This window comes from Mirounga leonina, unplaced genomic scaffold (assembly GCF_011800145.1).
Source record: "Mirounga leonina isolate KUSES-001 unplaced genomic scaffold, KU_Mleo_1.0 Mir_165, whole genome shotgun sequence".
Classification (NCBI taxonomy): Eukaryota; Metazoa; Chordata; class Mammalia; order Carnivora; family Phocidae; genus Mirounga; species Mirounga leonina.
Genome location: NW_023270415.1, coordinates 20,733,547 through 20,751,294, shown reverse-complemented (window position 1 = coordinate 20,751,294; position 17,748 = coordinate 20,733,547). Strand labels below are relative to the sequence as shown.

Sequence of the window (17,748 nt, the reverse complement as noted above, 5' to 3'; positions counted from 1 at the left end):
CCGATCTTTGTTATCCCTTAGATAAGGAACTACACAGAATGCACGTGTGTCCAAAGCCGGCAAGTGATCACTCCACCTACAGTCGGACAGCGCAGTCAGCTCCGTGTGGTTATTGTCAAAACCTATCTCAACGAAAACGGCTATGCTGTGTCCGGGAAGTGCAAACGGGCCTGCAATACCCTTATCCCATTCTTAATTTTTCTCTTCATTGTCACCTTCATCACAGCATGTGCCCAACCATCAGCCATCATAGTAACACTCAGGTGAGAACCGAACTCAACATTCCAAGCTGGGACTGATGTGGTAACGTGGAGGGGAAAGCAAAGTCAGACGATGCGGGGAAGCGCTCAGACATTTGCTTGTTGAATTTAAGAGAAGTGTTTTCCCATGTCAGGAAGAGAAAGGAAGGTTGCAACGTTTCATACCCCAGAACTTCCTTTATTCAGATGGGTTCTAGTCCTGTAGTTTAGTGAAACTTCTTTTGGGTGCCTTTGCTTTCTGAAGTCTGGGCCCTACAAGGTTCAAGATCAGGAGCTGAAAGCTGTCATCATGTTAGCCACAAGGAGCCTGACTCCAGGTGGGGCAGGAAGTCATTTGGTGAAGTTGCTAAGTCTCAAGTATAGCAAAGACTATTATCTCCCACCTTGTAGGTAGTTAGTACCTCCAGGATCAGTGATGGTTCCCGCTGGGCCTGCAGTTCAAAATGCGGATTTCATGAATGTTACTATCCTATAAAATTTTGGAGTTGAACCAAGGAAAGGACAGACTGGGAAATGTCATTTTTCAGTTGTTCATGCTGTGTTTTGTTATATATCCCGTTAGTGGTTTTTTGCTTATAAGAGAACACGGACGTTACTTTAATGGAAGTCCTGTTAAAAATGTTGACATGGGTCCAATCAGATCAGTGTGTTGCATTTGCAGTAAAGGCTACAATGGGCAAAGGAGGGAAGGGGGGACGGCATGGTGAAGAGAAAGCTTGCCCACAGCAGCTTCAGGAGGACCAGGGGAGGCAGTGAAGGAGTGGGGAGGAAAGGGAATCAGTCCTCATTCTTCCTTTACCTCCACCCTGCCCCCTTGGTACCCCACACTGTGCCCCACACTGCTGGGCACCTGCTGGTCACACCTGCTGGGACGTCATTCTTAGCAGGGCAGTTGGGCTGTTTGCTGCTTATTCTGCACATTTTGGCTTCTCTTCTTTACGGGATGCTGAATTAGACGTACGATAACAGTACCCGGTGGGAAGGCCCATTGGTTGATTTCACTCAATTCCTCCATCAACGGATACTTATGGAGTAACAATGGTGTGTGCAGCATGGGGCAAATTGCTAGGAAAAGAAAACGAAGGTGGGGAAAAAGATGGCAGGTGCGCGGGTCCTGGGGAGGTCGACATGCTATACCTAGAACTCAGTGTGTATGGGACAGAAAAGAACAGGTACTTCATCATTTTAAAAAATGAATCCTTAATAATCTCACTCTTTAAACTTTAATTCTGCAAGAGATGTTAAATAACCCAGATCAGGGCTGCCCCTGTCATTGAGCTCGAACATGGCAAATCACCAGCTGGCTTCTTCTTTTTTTTTTTAAAGATTTTATTTATTTATTTGACAGAGAGAGACACAGCGAGAGAGGGAACACCAGCAGGGGGAGGGGGAGAGGGAGAAGCAGGCTCCCCGCAGAGCAGGGAGCCCGATGTGGGACTTGATCCCAGGACCCTGGGATCATGACCTGAGCCGAAGGCAGTCGCTTAACCGACTGAGCCACCCAGGCGCCCCACCAGCTGGCTTCTAACCCAAAACTTCAGAAAAGGAGCCCTTTAATCTTTGCTAATTACAAATCAATAGATTCCAATCTTCCTGCCGTGTAGGAATTACTTGGAGCATATGTTTTGGGAAAAGAACAACATGAGGTAGTGGGGAGGGATTCACTCTTTTTCTAAGTTTGACTTGTTTTTTATACTTTTTTTGGACTCTACTTCTTTCTTTCTTTTTTTTTTTTAAGATTTTATTTATTTATTTGACAGAGAGACACAGCGAGAGAGGGAACACAAGCAGGGGGAGTGGGAGAAGGAGAAGCAGGCTTCCCACCGAGCAGGGAACCCGATGCGGGGCTCGATCCCAGGACCCCGGGATCATGACCTGAGCCGAAGACAGACGCTTAATGACTGAGCCACCCAAGCGCCCCTCTACTTCTTTCTTTAACTTCTTTCCTCTATACTTTTCCTTGAGAAACTATGGGAATAACTTTCAGTCGACACACCTGCCCTCTGGAAAGTGTAAGCAGATAGAAAAAAAAAAAAAGAATGCGGTAGTTAGGATAAATTATTACATCTATTTTCACAGAACTGATTTTAGAAGCTCAGAGCTACTTCTGTACCTTCAGCTATGAACCTTTGGCCCTCCACCAGTATTTACCCAGAAACAGAGTTAATCAGAGCTTCTTTGGAGTCTTCACTGGGGAGAACTCATTCACCGATTCAGCTACATCAGCAGTCTTGTTTGGCTGTTGTTAATAAATTCTAGTAAATAAATATTTTGGTACAGCAGCTCTTTGGTCCCTGGCTCTGGGCTAAGCAGGCTTGATTTGATGTTCATTTTCTTGAGGCCAGTGTTTTAAAACATTTCTTTCTTTCCCTTCATCATAGGTCGGTAGAAGATGAGGAGAGACCTTTCGCGCTGGGAATGCAGTTTGTTTTATTGCGAACACTTGGTACGTTCCTGAATTTCCACGTGTGCCTCTTAGTTCCTCTTTACAGATGGCAAATTCTCACTGTCCTTTAAAAATGGCAAGTCAATCATTTGTTACCATTAGTAGTAGCTAGGATTTTATGGGTTAACGGCAAGGACACAACTTCCTTATTTTCTGATTTGAACTAGAAGCTACCCAGTTCTGTGCTTTGATGAAACAGAACACACCTGACTTTAGAACAGTTTCTTTTTCACTCTGAGCCTAGACGTGGGCTAAATTCCCCAGAGCATTTTTGGTACTGTAAGAAATATTGAACCAAACAATTGTAATGGGCTTAAGATCCCGGCATTTTTTCCCCTTTATGTCTTTTTAACGTGAAAGTGATGGAAATTGGCACTCGTATTATTTGCGAAAATTTTAATTCCTTACTTCTTTACGGTAATTTTATTGGGCTGGGCAAAAAGTATACCTATCAAGTTTTCTGAGAAAAGAAATTAAAAATTCTGAAAAGAAAAAAGAAAAATCCTCAAATGATACATGAGGAGTCCCCTTTACTGATTAACGAGAGAAGCTCATTAACACTGTCAATATATTGCAGAGTTCATTAGGGCATGAAGAACGTCGTTCTGATTTTGGCAAACACCCTATCACTGTCGTGTTTTGGGACAGTGCATGGGAAATATCATGTGAAGTAGCCCATTGCCTTGATCAATTTCAATGTATTTGTAATTGACTTCCCCATCATCAAGCATATTTTTTCTTTCGCAAGTGGGAGTCCGTCATTTTCTTGAGCTGTCGTTTCTTCCAGTATCATTGTCCACAGGACAAAAAAAAAAAAAAATAGGTTTTTGATTTAAATTTTTAATTTCCATTTTGAAGGGTGAAACCCTTTAAAATGGTGTCATCTGACCCTCTGAAACATTAATCTTCTCTGGAATTCTCAATTTATTTTTTATAATTTTTTTATTATGTTATGTTAGTCACCATACAGTACATTATTAGTTTTGATGTAGTGTTCTATGATTCATTGTTTGCGTATAACACCCAGTGCTCCATGCAGTATGTGCCCTCCTTAATACCCATCACTGGGCTCACCCATCCCCCACCCCCCTCCCCTCTAAAACTCTCAGTTTGATTCCCAGATGACCCATGAGAGATTATGGACTCCTGGAATTCTCAATTTGTCATTACGTTGCAGTTGGTGGCCCAGTCTGGGAGTAGGAACTGTCTGGTCATCCTCAGAGGCTTCTAGTTGCATTGAATGGGTGGCTTGGTTGTTTTTTTTTGGTACTGATAAAACTTCGAAGGTCCCAGTTTTCAAAGGCAGGTGGTGAAAGGAAATTCTGACATGCTTTGATTTTGTTAAGAAGCTTGCCTTATACTTCCTGTTGAAAACTAAAAAGTTGTTTTCAAGGAAGGAAATTTGTTAGCGAAGGGGTGGTTGAATAGGAAAAGAAAAAAATAGGTCCTCCTTTTTGCTCTGCTTGTCTTTGATGCCATGGAGTTGGGGTGGTTTCATATGGAATTGGAGGTGAAGGTAAGTCAATAGAGGGATATCACAGCGTCAGGAGTAAGTGGAAGGAGTACATTTCAGTCATCTATTATTTAATTCAACCTTGACTTAAGTTCTGTTGATTATGAAAAACTAGAGTTGGGCCAACAAACCAATTTCCATTTCCCCAAATTCCAAAGCAAAAAGAGAGTTTTAAGTGTTTTAGTAATGTTAAATTTTAATTGTAGTGAACATACCTTATTTGAAACAAATATAATATATTTAAAAATACATCACTTAGCCCACTGTCTTCCCTTCCTTCCTCTCTTCTTTTCTTCCTCCTTTTCTCCCTTGTTCCTTCCCATCACTTCCTTTTATAAACTCTTATTGAGGCTCCACGGCTGTCCTGAGGGGTCCTTGGGACGCAAGGAATAAAAGGCATGGCCTCTGCCATCAAGGAGCTTATGGGTGACAAATCTGCAAACACTTTCAATGCTACGTGATAGTTGATACAATGAAGGTGTATACAAAATGCAGTGGGAATAAAGTGGCATCTGAGTGAGTGAGGAATTTAAAGGAGGGGTAGATAATTGCAAGGTGAACAATTTGGGGGATGGGGACACATTTCAGCAAAGGGAGTAACATATGGTGAAGGAAGTCTACTTGGGTAGACTTTCTTTCTTACGGGAGTAAAGAAATATCTATCTCATAGCCCAGACAATGAAGCTACTACTCATCGCAGATGTTTCACAAGCTTCAAAGATGAATTTTCTGCCTTAGTTATTTCTATGCCCCAAATGTCTTTATACAGTTTGCCATTTGATGTGGTTTCTGGCTTAGAGGGGACAGTGTTTTCCTCATACTCTTCCTGCACCCGAGGACTAGAACCCAACCCATAAGAACTAAGTATACTGAATTTTAGTGGTTCATAAAGGGTCGTATAGCCTCTTGAGTATTTAATGGCAAAATTTGATTTTTAAGTTTAAAAGGATTGCCTCATTGAATTTTTAAGCAATCGACATTTTTACAATCTTAAAATCAATAGCGTATTCTGACCGAGTTGCAAACTGAAAGGTTTAAAGTATTTATAACTTAGTGAACGTTTTTATAATAAATATATTATGATAAGATGTGACAGATTTAAAATAGCCAAGTAACACAAGAAAACCACTGCCCTCCACTGGTTCTAGAGGGTTCTGATTTACAAAATCTGTTTTCTCTGATAAGACGGGCTAACCATTGTTCTTTTTCTTTTTCTCTACAACGCCAGCATACATTCCTACTCCAATTTACTTTGGAGCAGTTATTGACACCACCTGCATGCTCTGGCAACAGGAATGTGGAGTGCAAGGCTCTTGCTGGGAGTACAACGTGACATCATTTCGTTTTGTCTACTTTGGTTTGGCGGCTGGCCTCAAATTTGTTGCCTTCATTTTTATTTTTCTGGCCTGGTACTCCATTAAATACAAGGAGGACGAGCTGCAGAGGCAGAGGTGGAGAGAATTTCCTCTGAGCACAGTGAGCGAGATGGTGGGCCACACCGAAAACACCAGTAAGGGTGCCCGGACTAGATCTTGTCCAGCTTTCAGCAGCCAGGGGGATTTCCACGAAGAGACTGGTCTGCAGAAAGGGATCCAGTATGCAGCACAGACCTATCCGGGGCCCTTCCCGGAAGCAATAAGCTCCTCCCCAGACCCGGGGCTGGAAGAAAGCCCTACTGCCATGTAGCATCCCTCCTGAAGCTTGAAAATGGAAGACTTTAGTTTTGTTGGTTGAGTTGAATATGGCAACTTGAGAAACACCCGTGCCTTCTTTTCTTTCTCTCTTTTTTTAACCTCTAAAGACACAATCCTCAAACCGACAAAACTCAGTATACACAGCCACTATTGACTGAGGGCTGGATACCTCAACAAGACTGAGAGCCTTTGCCCCCCTTCTCTCCAAGAAGGAGGAGTTTAGGTAGATTTGTTACCATTTCCGCTATGTTAATTTCATGCTCGTGCTCCATTGTGGTATAAGGCTGAGAGGTGCCTGGTTAAGAAAATTACGGGAAGTGTCCTAGAGGTACATATCATTACCATACACTCCAAACAAAGGTGAGCTTGACCATGACTTTGCATTTACAAATCAGAGTTTTTAGATATGAACACATACTGTGAGTTCCGCTACAAAGCACAAATGAATTTGCCTCAACTATGCAATTTTGATTGGGAAAATGTAAGTGCAGCATGTTACTTTTTCTTTCAAGAGACTAAAGCAGATACGTTTTGAAAAGAGGACAATAAACTTTCCCTAAAGTACTGTTAATAGCGTTTTAAGCCATAGCAGAGTTATAAATCAGGTAGAATTTTTCAAATGCTTCAAAGGAATCATATGCATAGTGTGACAAAAGGAACAGCGACTTTATTTCATAAGACACATTCTCTTTTAGTCTGTCTGCCCCATTATAAGGTAAAGAGTCTGCTGAATCATAAAATCTGATAGCTTGAACATAAACTCCAGTATTCTTTTGCCAGGGGCTTTAAAACTAGTGTGCTAAACAATATGGCTAGAACCTAATTTGAGATGCATCATAAAGAGAGAAACTGATGGCTTTCTCATCCAAAGAAAAATGCTGCAGAAATTCTTTTAGCTCTCATGGGCCCACACAAGGGTAGCTAAGAATTGTAACCTTGACACTCAAAACAGTTGGAAAAAGAAATTCCACAGAGGTAAGATTGAGTCCCATCTGATCGCTTTAGTTATACGCCTGGAAACAGCAAATCTGTATCGATTTCTTTCTTATGTACAGAAAATTGCCATGGTTGCCCCCTGAAGTTGAGTAATTAAATCAGGAAACCTATACCTGTGATGTGAAAATCACTCTGAATACAGGAGGAGAGAGATCTGTGAGCTATCGGAATATGATCCTAAGTCATGACTGAAAATTATTTAAAATCAACTTGCCTGTCATACTGAATTCCACTTTATCAGAGTTAGAACAATTTTGCTTCTCTCTTTGATTCCTTCCTCCTGTTAACCTTCCCGAAGCAATTCTGCGAGAGGATTTTTCTGTTCCTAAATGCTCTTTGGGTTCATTATCCATCATCCTTTTCAGTTCCTCCCAGCACATCCCTTTGACTTAGGTGCCACACAGAATGCTTTCTCCATGATTCTGAAGGTAGATGCTTCCTGACTGCACTCTGGACTGATAGCAGGTTACCTCCTGGCATCTTGGCTGCTCAGAAAAAGAATCCTTGACAACCCAGACTTCGGAGGGACTGTAAGGTCCAAATACCAATGTAATTGTGAACAGTTTCTGCCAAGGAGCCTATGCTTACGTAGCGGCTAATTTGGGAACTGATTTCCTTAGCTGGCTTACTCTCTTCCACAGAGGGGTCATGACTGACGGAACTGTCCCATGATTCAGGCTTTTTGCCCTTCGTCCTTGGAGACACTGGTGGAGTTATGTGAACAGTTCAAGGTTGTTTTCCTCTCCACCTAAGAACGGTATTGTCAAATGGTTCTTTTGGTGGCATGCAGTTTGTGGAGAGGGTTATCGCTATTAGACTGAATAATGTCTGTAAGGGGTTGAGCCAGTGGACAGGTAACAAGGACTTCCGTTGGAGTGGTCTCATTTGGCTGAGTCATAAGTCTGCTGTTGCCTCTAATTACTCTGGTGTCTGTCCAACTTCCCTCCCTGTGGTATATATTGAAGGTCTTCAGAGAATATTGTTGATTAACTTAGTGTCTACTCTGCTGCCTCAGGGTTCCCTTTTACTCTCTATGGGAGATCTTTGATCCTTTAGATCCTTTAGAAAGTTTCCTTTTGTGTTGGAGCTAAAGATATACAGGATGGGGAGAGGTGGTATTTTCTTAATTCCCCTCTAATTGCCAAAGAACTGCATTGAGAGAATTTGGGTGGGATTAACACCTTTTTTTTTTTTTTTTTTAAGCTAAGAATGTATGTTCCAACACTCTTAGAATCTCTCTCTTCTTGGTAGTATATTTTGAAAAGGAGCTGCTTTCAGAACTCCAGGGTAGGAAGTGACAGACTCTTCACATATAATTAGACAGTCCCCTTTCTCTACCCTGAACAGTCATCCATCCAGTTCAGCAACCATCGACCAGTTCTCTATCAGGCACTATTTTAGCCAATTACCATCTGCTGCTCTATGAAATTCTTTAGGTTGACCTGCCAAAATTCAAAGAAATTGGCCTGAATTGTACACCACAATTGTTAATATTGTACTTCCTCAAGTATGCGATACTTATAAATAGTGGGTGTATCATTAATGTGTTGTTGGTTCATGTAGAATAAGTAGTGAAAAATCACAGAAGACTGAAGTTTTAGAATACGTACCAATTAAGAATTGTCCCCAAAATGCTTTGGGTCCTGGCAGTATCCTTGGAATATTACATAGTCAACTAAAGTGACTGTTTTATAAATGGCACCATTTAATTATAGATATGAGGTTCTTATATGTTTGTTACTTCATGGTCACAGCTCCTATTATAAGTTTAATTCCCACTTCCATGAACTTAGGCTTCTAGTTACTTGTTTTGGAAAAAAGGTCACCTTGTTCTTTTATCAACTCTGTAGATTAATGTATTAATAATGTATAACTATTGTAAGTTTAATTCCCACTCTCCATGAACTTAGGCCTCTAATTACTTGTTTTGGAAAAAAAGGTCACCTTATTCTTTTATCAACTCTGTAGATTATAACGTATTATTTGGCTTTAATATGCAAATATAATATCTATGAGTCTAGCCTATTAATTTAGAAACACCCTGGGGGAAGGTAGGTGGCTGGAGCAACATTTTTTGTTATCTTCATTAGTATGAAGTCCTTATCCTTTGTAGGTAGATTTAATTCTTGAGAACATTCAAAAGTCATTCAGAACTAAGTTGGGGGGGAAGGAGGAGCAGAGAAGAAACAAATTATCTTTTGTGGAGTGTGACTATTTCAGAGAATTTTGTCAAGCACTTAATATACATCATTTATTTTAATACTGTTAATAACTTTGCAAGATAACTATTTTTATTCTGTTTTTGTTTTTTTTTTTTAAACAGATCATGAAAACTGAGGCTCAGAGAGGTAAAGAGATTTGTTTAGGATTGTACAGAGTGGCCAAGTTAGGGTTCAGAAGAGGGTTTCTGTCTCCATCGCTCGCTTCTTACACTATATAATGCCTACAATGGTTTTGGTTAACAAAGACAAGTGTGACTATAATTTAGCGAGGTAAAGCATTTCATTTTTTGCTGTGTTACTGTTCCTGAAGAGTAGAGAAGTTATTATTCCTTTGTGTAGAATAGAAAAAAAATCTGTAGGAAACATCAAAATTTAATGTTTAGATTTTCAAGGTAAATTTACATTTATTTAGCTAAGCGTTATATTCAAAGTTGTCATAACATACCTCAAGTATTTATTTATAGTTCATATTTAATATAGAACAAATCCAATTTTGATGTTAGCATTGAGTCTCAGTAGAATTTCTGAAATGAATCATGAGGAAATGTGGTTCAGATTTATTGAATCTGAGCTCTGGGGATTTTAAGTGTATGCTTTCTTTTTTGTGTTTTCCTCTTTCAGAATGTTAACATTTCCATTAATTTTTAGTGAATATGGGTTTTAAGTTTCCTAAATAAAAGTTTCAAATGAACATACACAAAGTGTTCCATGTTAAATGAACGTAGACAAAACGTTACATGTTATGTACCAAACAACTGGTGGGATTGTTGCTGTCAGTAGCTGTGCTGTGGTCACAAACGGGAGCATGCACTTGGGAATGCAGCCGTCAGACAAGGAGCAAGTCATAATGACCGTCCTGCATTGTCACCAAACTACCAAGAAAATTCTTCCTCCATCTGTAATTCCAGCTTGCATTCTTTGGTGGACGTGGAACCAGAAAGTTTCTTTTTGGAGCCTGTTTTGCATCAACCAAAGAGCAGCTGCATGGTTTTTGAATGGACCTGAAGCATTTGTGGAAATTCTCTGGTGTGCCCAGGAGCAGTAGGAGAGCCCAAGTCTTGGGGGGGTGGGGGTGGGCAGCCAATTATACTTTTAGCCTGTGTGGACTTCAAACATCCTCGATGGTGCCGAAACACAAGTCTAACTATTGCTATAGAGGTGCATCTGGAGTCTTCTAAGTAGCAGATAGATACCAAAATACTGTATAATCCCAGAATTGCCTAGACTGCAGGTTTGCTAGTTCTGTTCTCCAGACCATAGGTAGCCTCTCCACGTTACCTGTAATTCCTCTTTCCTGGCATAGAAGGGCGTGCCGTGGCGGGCAGGTGAAGGTAGTAGTCTTGTGCACTTTATCTTTTCCATTTTCTCTCCTCTCCTCATCTTCCAGGATGCTGCTGGCTGTGTCTGTCCCAGGCTTCTTGCTACATTGGAATCAGATCTGTGTTATGTTTGAACAGGTTCTTTTAAGCACTTCATTTTTACTCAGCCCTAAGAAGGGTCAAATATGATGAAAACCCTCCTTGGGTATTTGCTTTTGCAACATTAAAAAAAAAATGCCTCGGTGCTAAAAGTATTTGATGATGCATGCTCGCCACAAAACTGCACCACTGAATTTACAGTGTTTCACTGGCAAGGGACTACATGTGCTTTGCTTTTGGAAATCTAGAGAGCTTCCCAGAAAACAAGCACTCGTTATTCTAATTACTACAGTTAATCCATGAACTTTACGCTGCAAACATGAAGACTGTAAGGAAGAGTACCTTTTCTATGGAAAACTCAGTGCTTTTGATATTTCTTTTAGCAAGAATAATCAGATGCTACAAATAATTTCGGAGAGAGGGGAAAATGAGTTCACATAATCTTTTCTTATTTCTTCTCCAAAAAACTGACACCCTTGTGAAGTGTTTTTGTAATTGGGGTTTGGAAGGTGTTGTCTTTTTCTGGTATTCTATTACATGCTAAAATCAGAGGAGAAAATATCCAAAACTGAAGTCATTGCAGGGACATATTAAACCAAAGGATTGAACAAACAGAGTTTAAACTTTGTATCTAGAAATGAAAAATCAGAATAATAAGACTCTATAGTGGGCATTTTTCTTAAAATACATACCTCTACCCAAAACCCCAAATGTTAATTTAGAAGCATGAAATAGGCAAGCCCGCCTCTAACTTTTCAGTTAAAGGAGATGTAATACTGCGTCAAATAAATTGGCATTAGGATCCTGGTGGAGTGTGTGTTCGGTGTGTGTGTGTTGTGTGAAATTGTGTTGGTGATGAAAGGCCGTTTTGAATTGTTACATAAAGGAGTTTGATTTTGTGATTTTTACAATGACTATTTATTTGGAGACTTCTTAGGGTAATTTAAAAGATGTTCAATTTCCTTGTGTTTAATGAAATCTCTTGTCAATGTACTAATAAACCTTGGTTTACAACATCTTGAATACTTGATCATTGAAAATTAAGAAAAAAAGTAAAAAAAAAAGAATAAAGTGTGTTGGCTTGAAATTAGTTTGTCTCTGAGATCTCTTCTGATGGACAGCAGAGTTTGCTAAGGCATCCAAAACTTTTGGGTGAGAGGAGGAGGGAGGCAAAGAGCTCTGGAAATAACAGCATGACTCATGGACTGGAGCACAAAGTGGTTATTTTTAGAACCTTGCCTGGAGCACTCATAGGTGTAAAGCAGGGCAATTGATTTCCATTGCTCACTCAGTCACTCCTCCTGCACAGCTCAACTAAAGGGTCACAATGGCCCAAGATACAGGAGTTACTGGGGGCCGTGTGTGTCTTTGCTGGTTTCTGGATAAACCCTTATTTTCCTCCAGGGCCTTGTTCATTCATTGTGGAAGCCATTTATACAAAGGGCAGATACTACCCTCTTCCCCAGTCTACCTTCTTCTCTTCATCAATGGGTGCAATTTAGGCAATTTAGAGATTTCACTCAACTCTCTTAAATATCCCACACATTCAAAGGAGAGGCAGAATCATTCCGTATATTGGGCTTTTTGAAAAAGACACACTAGAAAGTTTCTTTTTAAGAAATGAGGAGAGAGGAAAGGTTATGAATGTGGCCACTTATCTTCCTTGTATTAGCCCCAGACTTGGTACAACCTCAGCATTTTAAGAGCTGTTAAAAAGCATCTAGTTCTTTTCTTCTTTTAAAAATTGCCAGCTCAGTGAAGATGGCCTCTGTAGCTTTGGCGTGGCCTGAGCGCAAAAAAGCATTTTTAATTGCAAAAAGTCATTGGAAAGCAAGGAGATCGATATTTGGTACTCACTTTTGTATTTAAACGTCAAAGTCTGATGCAGTTCCAACTCATAATTCCAATATACATCAGTAGAAAGCTAAAACCCTTTTTTGGTCTACTGGAATGGCTAAGATCCTGAGCATCAAAGAAAGAGCAAGCCTGCCATGGATCAACTGTTTAGCTGTGTTCTTGTCTAAACCCAGTGCTGCTACTTCAGAGATCAATGAAGTGGCAGCTTTGCGAGGGGTGGAGCCTGGCTGGAAAGAAAGATGTCCTGAGTTGCGCTAGAGTGACACCTAATGGTAATTGTGGAAATTACATGCTTTACTGACCTCTCATCCCTTCCGGTTCCTGGGCTTGAGTTGTAATGGGGCTTTTTGGGACCAGATTCGTATTAGGGTGGCAATGACATCTCCTCTTCTGCTGAAACCCATTAGTAATTGGACTGGTTCCATTCTGGCTCTGGGTCATCTGTGTCGTTGGCGCTGGAGGTAGGGTATCGGGGAGGAGGACTGGGGGTAGAAGACACAGACTCTGAATTCCTGAGTCCTGGGAGGCACACTGGTGTAGGGGCTAGAAATTCAGAAAGGTATCTACCTTTGTCCACCACTTAAGTGCGTTTGCTAGCAGAAAAGTGAGGCAACGCTCAGCACAAAAGACCTCAACATTTGTAGCTCCCTTTGTCCCCCAACCCTCTGCAGTGCTTTCCCTGACATCAGGGAGCAGGGTACTCCCTAGTCTCAACAGGAAATATCTGCTTTTTGGAAGCCATTTTCTCTGCTTATTTTATACAATAGTGGGCTCACTCTAAGGCCCTAGGTACTGTGTTGCTGAAGTCCTCAGCATCAACAACACAGCTCAGAGGAAGCTGAGTTAATTAGACCAGTATGGACAATAGTTGCATTAGGTAGGTCTCTTGGTCAGAAATGGGACAAGAGGCAAGGTCATGAATGTGGCCGGTCACTTTCACTCCATTGGCCTCAGACTTGGCACAACATCAGTGTTCTCTTACTCGGGGGAAAGTAAAGGAAAAATGGCCGAGCTACTCTGTCCAAGGGGTGGGGGAGTTGAGGGAAGTTTACATGGAAAGAAAAGATAAAGTTTGATAAGGTAAAAGGGAAAAAAAATACAGGAATTGGAGAATGGATGAGATTTTTACAGGTTGGGATGGGGAATTCAGATTTAGGAAGGTGGCACTAATCCAGGGGAAGCTGGTAGTGACAGGCGAGGGGAAAGGGGAGCACATGGGTGGATGGAAGGCTAGAGCTTCTAGTGTGTGTGTTTGTGTGTGTGGGGGGGGGTGTTAAAAATCACCAAAGATTTCTGAGCAGGAGGCTGAGGTCTGAGCCTGGTGATGAAAGACAGCAAATGCGGGATGAGATGGAGTGGGGCTGGAGGGGAAGGGGCTTAGGGTGTGATTACAACTTTCCCGGTAGCTTCGAGGAGAGGTTGTGAGGGCTTAAATGAACCCGGTGGTGGACCACACCAAGTTGTTAATTGCTCTAAGATCTTTTGTTTTCTATTAAAATAAATTTTGAAAATATTGAAAATATTTTCCAAATACATTTTGGAAACAGCAAGCAAATAAAATTTGAAAATATCAAGCAGAATTGGATTAATTGGGGGAATTGAGGACCTTCTTATAGCTGAGATCACAGTAGCTCTAAAGCAAGTTCTGGACAATAGGCATTTAAAAATCTTTTCTTAGAAGAGCAACATGTTTAGGTACATTTGGCATGGGGTGGGAGTGTTAAGTCTTCATTCCTTCTCTCTTAACCAAAAACCCTGCAGATAGGGTTATTTTATTTTTTTTAAAGAAGGCTCGGAGGAGCCTCAGATATTATGTCGTTTGGGTATGGTAAGTAGGTTTGCGTCTTACACTCCAATACCAACTCAACAGTGTAGCTGGCTGCATTGAGAAGGAGTTTAAGGGTGAAGTGCTCCGGCTTCATGCAGCAGTGTCCTTGTGCATTAGCAATGTCTCCCCTGGGCACGTTTTAGGAAAAGAAAGCACAGATGTGATGTATTTGTCATCCTCGAGTCATACCTCTTATTTCACATTCAAGGAGAGGTTATGTGACTTTCCCCAGCTCATAGGTAGTAAAATTTAGAATTCATGTCCATTGTTCTTTCCACTACTCTTTCCCCATGGGGTTTCACTATGGTTTCTCCCTTCCCTGATCTGGTGGTGTGTGTGTGTGTGTGTGTGTGTGTAAATGGAGAAAGTGGAGAGGGGCTGGCCCTGCCTCTGACAAACCTCTTCCTCTTCGAAATCTGTGGGAAATTGGCAGTTGGGAAATCAGCTCAGCCCTCTGGGCATCAGCTCCTCAGAGATCAAACAAGGTCAGTCGGCTAGCCAATTTCTAAGTACTCTTCAAAATCCGAGTCTCTTTCATGCCCTTTGCACATAGTAAGTACTCCATAAATACCGAAAAGTTACTGAATTGAACTAAAATGGAATTTTCTTCAGGATAGCAATACTTGGCTTAGTCACATTTTGTAAGAAAGGAGCAAGAAGGGAGGCAAAATGATGTACCTTTGGTCAACACCATCATCTAAAACTCTTCTCTTGATGAATCTGTGGTGTTATGGCCTGAATTGTGTCCCCTCAAAATTCAGATATTGAAGCCCTAAGCCCGCAGTGTGACTGTATTTGGAGAGAAGGCCTTTACAGAGGTAATTAAGGTTAAATGAGGTCATAAGGGTGGGCCCTAATCTGAAATGACTGGTGTCTTTGTAAGAAGAGATCCCAGGGCTGCACATGCACAGACAACAGAGAAGGTGGCCATCTGAAAGCCAAGAAGAGAGGCCTTAGAAGAAACCAAAGCCTCTTGGTCTTGGACTTTCAGCCTCCAGAACAGTGAGAAAATAACTGTCTGTTGTTTAAGGCCCCCAGTCTGTGGTATTTTGTTTTGGCGGCCCTCGCAAACTAATACAGATGGTTCCCTCAATTATCTCAGGACTGGGTTAGCACAACTCAAAAAGCCCTTTGCTTTTGTTTCTTCCCCTTTACTGTTAACCTTCACAGATTGTCAGCCCCTCGACTTGCAGAAGAGAAAGCTTCTCAGGAAATCTGGAGCAGGAAAGAAGTATATGGCATTTGTCAGCCGGGAAAAACTTGAGGTATTGGAGGGTGGTTGGGTCTTGATCAAAGTCCATGTCCCCGTCCCCAGTGAATTGGGGCTTCCTTCAGTGGATTGGTCCTCTTGATTTTGGAAAACTCCGTCTGCGCTGCCCAGAGCCGGCTATATAATTTGTTGGTCTGGTGAAGTGAGGGAAGGTAGGATTCCTTGTTCAAAAATCTTTAAAGATGTCATTGGTGACAGGAAAGGATTCAGCCAAACGCTGGCCCTACGTAACTGCTGGGGGGCCAAGGCGGGGAGCCAGTCTTGTGCTGTCTCTGCCACGGCCTCCCTGAAGCAAGGAGGCAAATCCACGCTGAAATCATCAGTCTGAGCATGTTCTAGAACACACAGACTTTGGGGCAGTTTTACAAATGTGGTGAATATTCAGCCACGTCCACTGACATAAGGACTCGATTTTACCTGCAAAGAATGGGTGTGGCACAAAAAACTTGGTAATAAGCTCATGTCTCTGAAACAGGTAAAATTTAAACACCTTTTATTTCAAGAAATATTGCTTCTAGACTTTCCCGAAGCCAGAATTGTTCTATAAAAGTATCACAGAATATTACACAAGATTAAAAAACACAGTATGCTTCCTAATAACTTGAAACCTTTTTACAAAGCACATCATTCATGACCATAAATATGTTTCTTCTGTCATTCAGCTGGTGACACACACATCTGATAAAGAGCTAGTTAATTTTAACATATGTACAGAGTCTATGATAAAGACTTAAAGTTATCAAAGATTCAACTACAACATATTAAATTTTCTTTAAAAGAGTTTACCTTAAACACTTAAAGAAAACATAATTTACCTATGCATTTGAGTGATCTAAAAATAAAAAGAAAATCACTGTTAAGCTAAAAAAAAAACCTTCTTGGGAAGTTGGCTAGGGTACTGATAATTCTCAATGAGGTAATCCTTTTGCTGGTATTTAAAAATCTAATACATAACAAGAATATTTTTAAGAATACAGAATTTCAAAAGCAGTCTTGAATTATGTCTTTAAAAAAATCAGAACTTGGTGAAGGCCTTAAAAATGATCATATAACACATATGGTGTGTTTAAAATATGAAACATTTGTGAGTTTGTTTTATTGAAAAAGATTTCTTATATAAATTCAAAACTAAGCATATCTTCTCAAAACTTGACCTTACTAGGCAGGTCAAGAAAACGAAGATGAGCAAAAAAAAACGTCTTCAGTCCTTTTATCCTGTTAATAAAATAATAAAAATTTTGCAATCTGAAGCATATGATGAACACTTTGAGGCTAGGCACAGAGAAAGCAGACAATCTTGGTTTTGTTGATTTATTTATTTTTACTGCCAACATCGTTAGCCATGCCTTTCTGCTAATCAAGTTTAGCAAGTCGAGGAAAACGCATGCAATGTCTTCTGGCAAAAGCGTATGCTGAACAATATGTCATCCATACTGTGTGTCATTCTTGGGGTCTACTTCCCGTGGTCACACTGAGAGCAAGGAGTGAGACTATGGAAAGCCTATGGGAAGAAAAAAAAAAAAGACTAACCGAACAGACATGGTGTTCTGATCTCAAAGTGCAAAATCATTGAAGGTGATGGCACTGAAAAGTTCCAGTGGTTAAAAAGGGAATCAAAACCACATTAGGCGGGCAGTGGAAAGTGTGCTGAAAAATTCATGGAGGAGGTCAAGTTTTAGAAACCCAGAAAGTTACAATTCTAGCCGTCTTGATTGGATAATATTTGGATAGGCATATCCCTATCACTTTCAAAAGATAATACTGTTTTAGTCTCCCCACAAACAAACAAACAAACAAACAAACACGAGTCAACCTTTCTTTCTATTCTGGACCAATCGTGAATTACAACACCGAGTCCCTGTGTGCCTCCTGCTGATCTGCGCCCTAACTTCTGCGTCTGTGTGCCTAGGGTAGCTTAGAATGTTCGCTGTCGTGATCGCCTTTATTAGTTTACTAATAAAAAGTTAAAAAAAAAAAAGTACTGTGTTTGGGGTAAGGTCACAATTTCAGCTAATCGGAGGAGAGTGGAAAGGAGGCACTGCCTTCGAGACTCTGTAAGCTCCCCGTCTTGTGATTCTTCGCCTTGTTCAACATCCTCTTCTCGCTGCTGGAGTTGGTTGGCTGCTCCCTGGCAGACGTATTGATCGTCTGATGAATGGAATCCACATCAGCATGCGCAGGAAGATGCAGCTGATCTTCAAAAACATCCTCGCCTGGACCGCCCCCCCGGGGAAGAAGATCAAA

The 17,748-nt window shown here is 40.9% G+C and overlaps 1 protein-coding gene across 2 annotated transcripts in view; it reads left to right on the top strand.

Moving 5' to 3' along the window:
* The window catches only part of SLCO5A1 (solute carrier organic anion transporter family member 5A1), a 133,631-nt gene extending 127,656 nt beyond the window's left edge, over positions 1 to 5,975 (top strand). For both annotated transcript variants that reach the window (XM_035011306.1, XM_035011305.1), the window contains 3 exons: positions 22 to 263; positions 2,642 to 2,706; positions 5,448 to 5,975. In XM_035011306.1, the coding sequence (XP_034867197.1) occupies positions 22 to 263; positions 2,642 to 2,706; positions 5,448 to 5,905 (765 nt within the window). In that variant the 3' untranslated portion in view covers positions 5,906 to 5,975. The remainder of the gene's footprint in view (positions 1 to 21; positions 264 to 2,641; positions 2,707 to 5,447) is intronic.
* Positions 5,976 to 17,748: the final 11,773 nt, after the last annotated feature.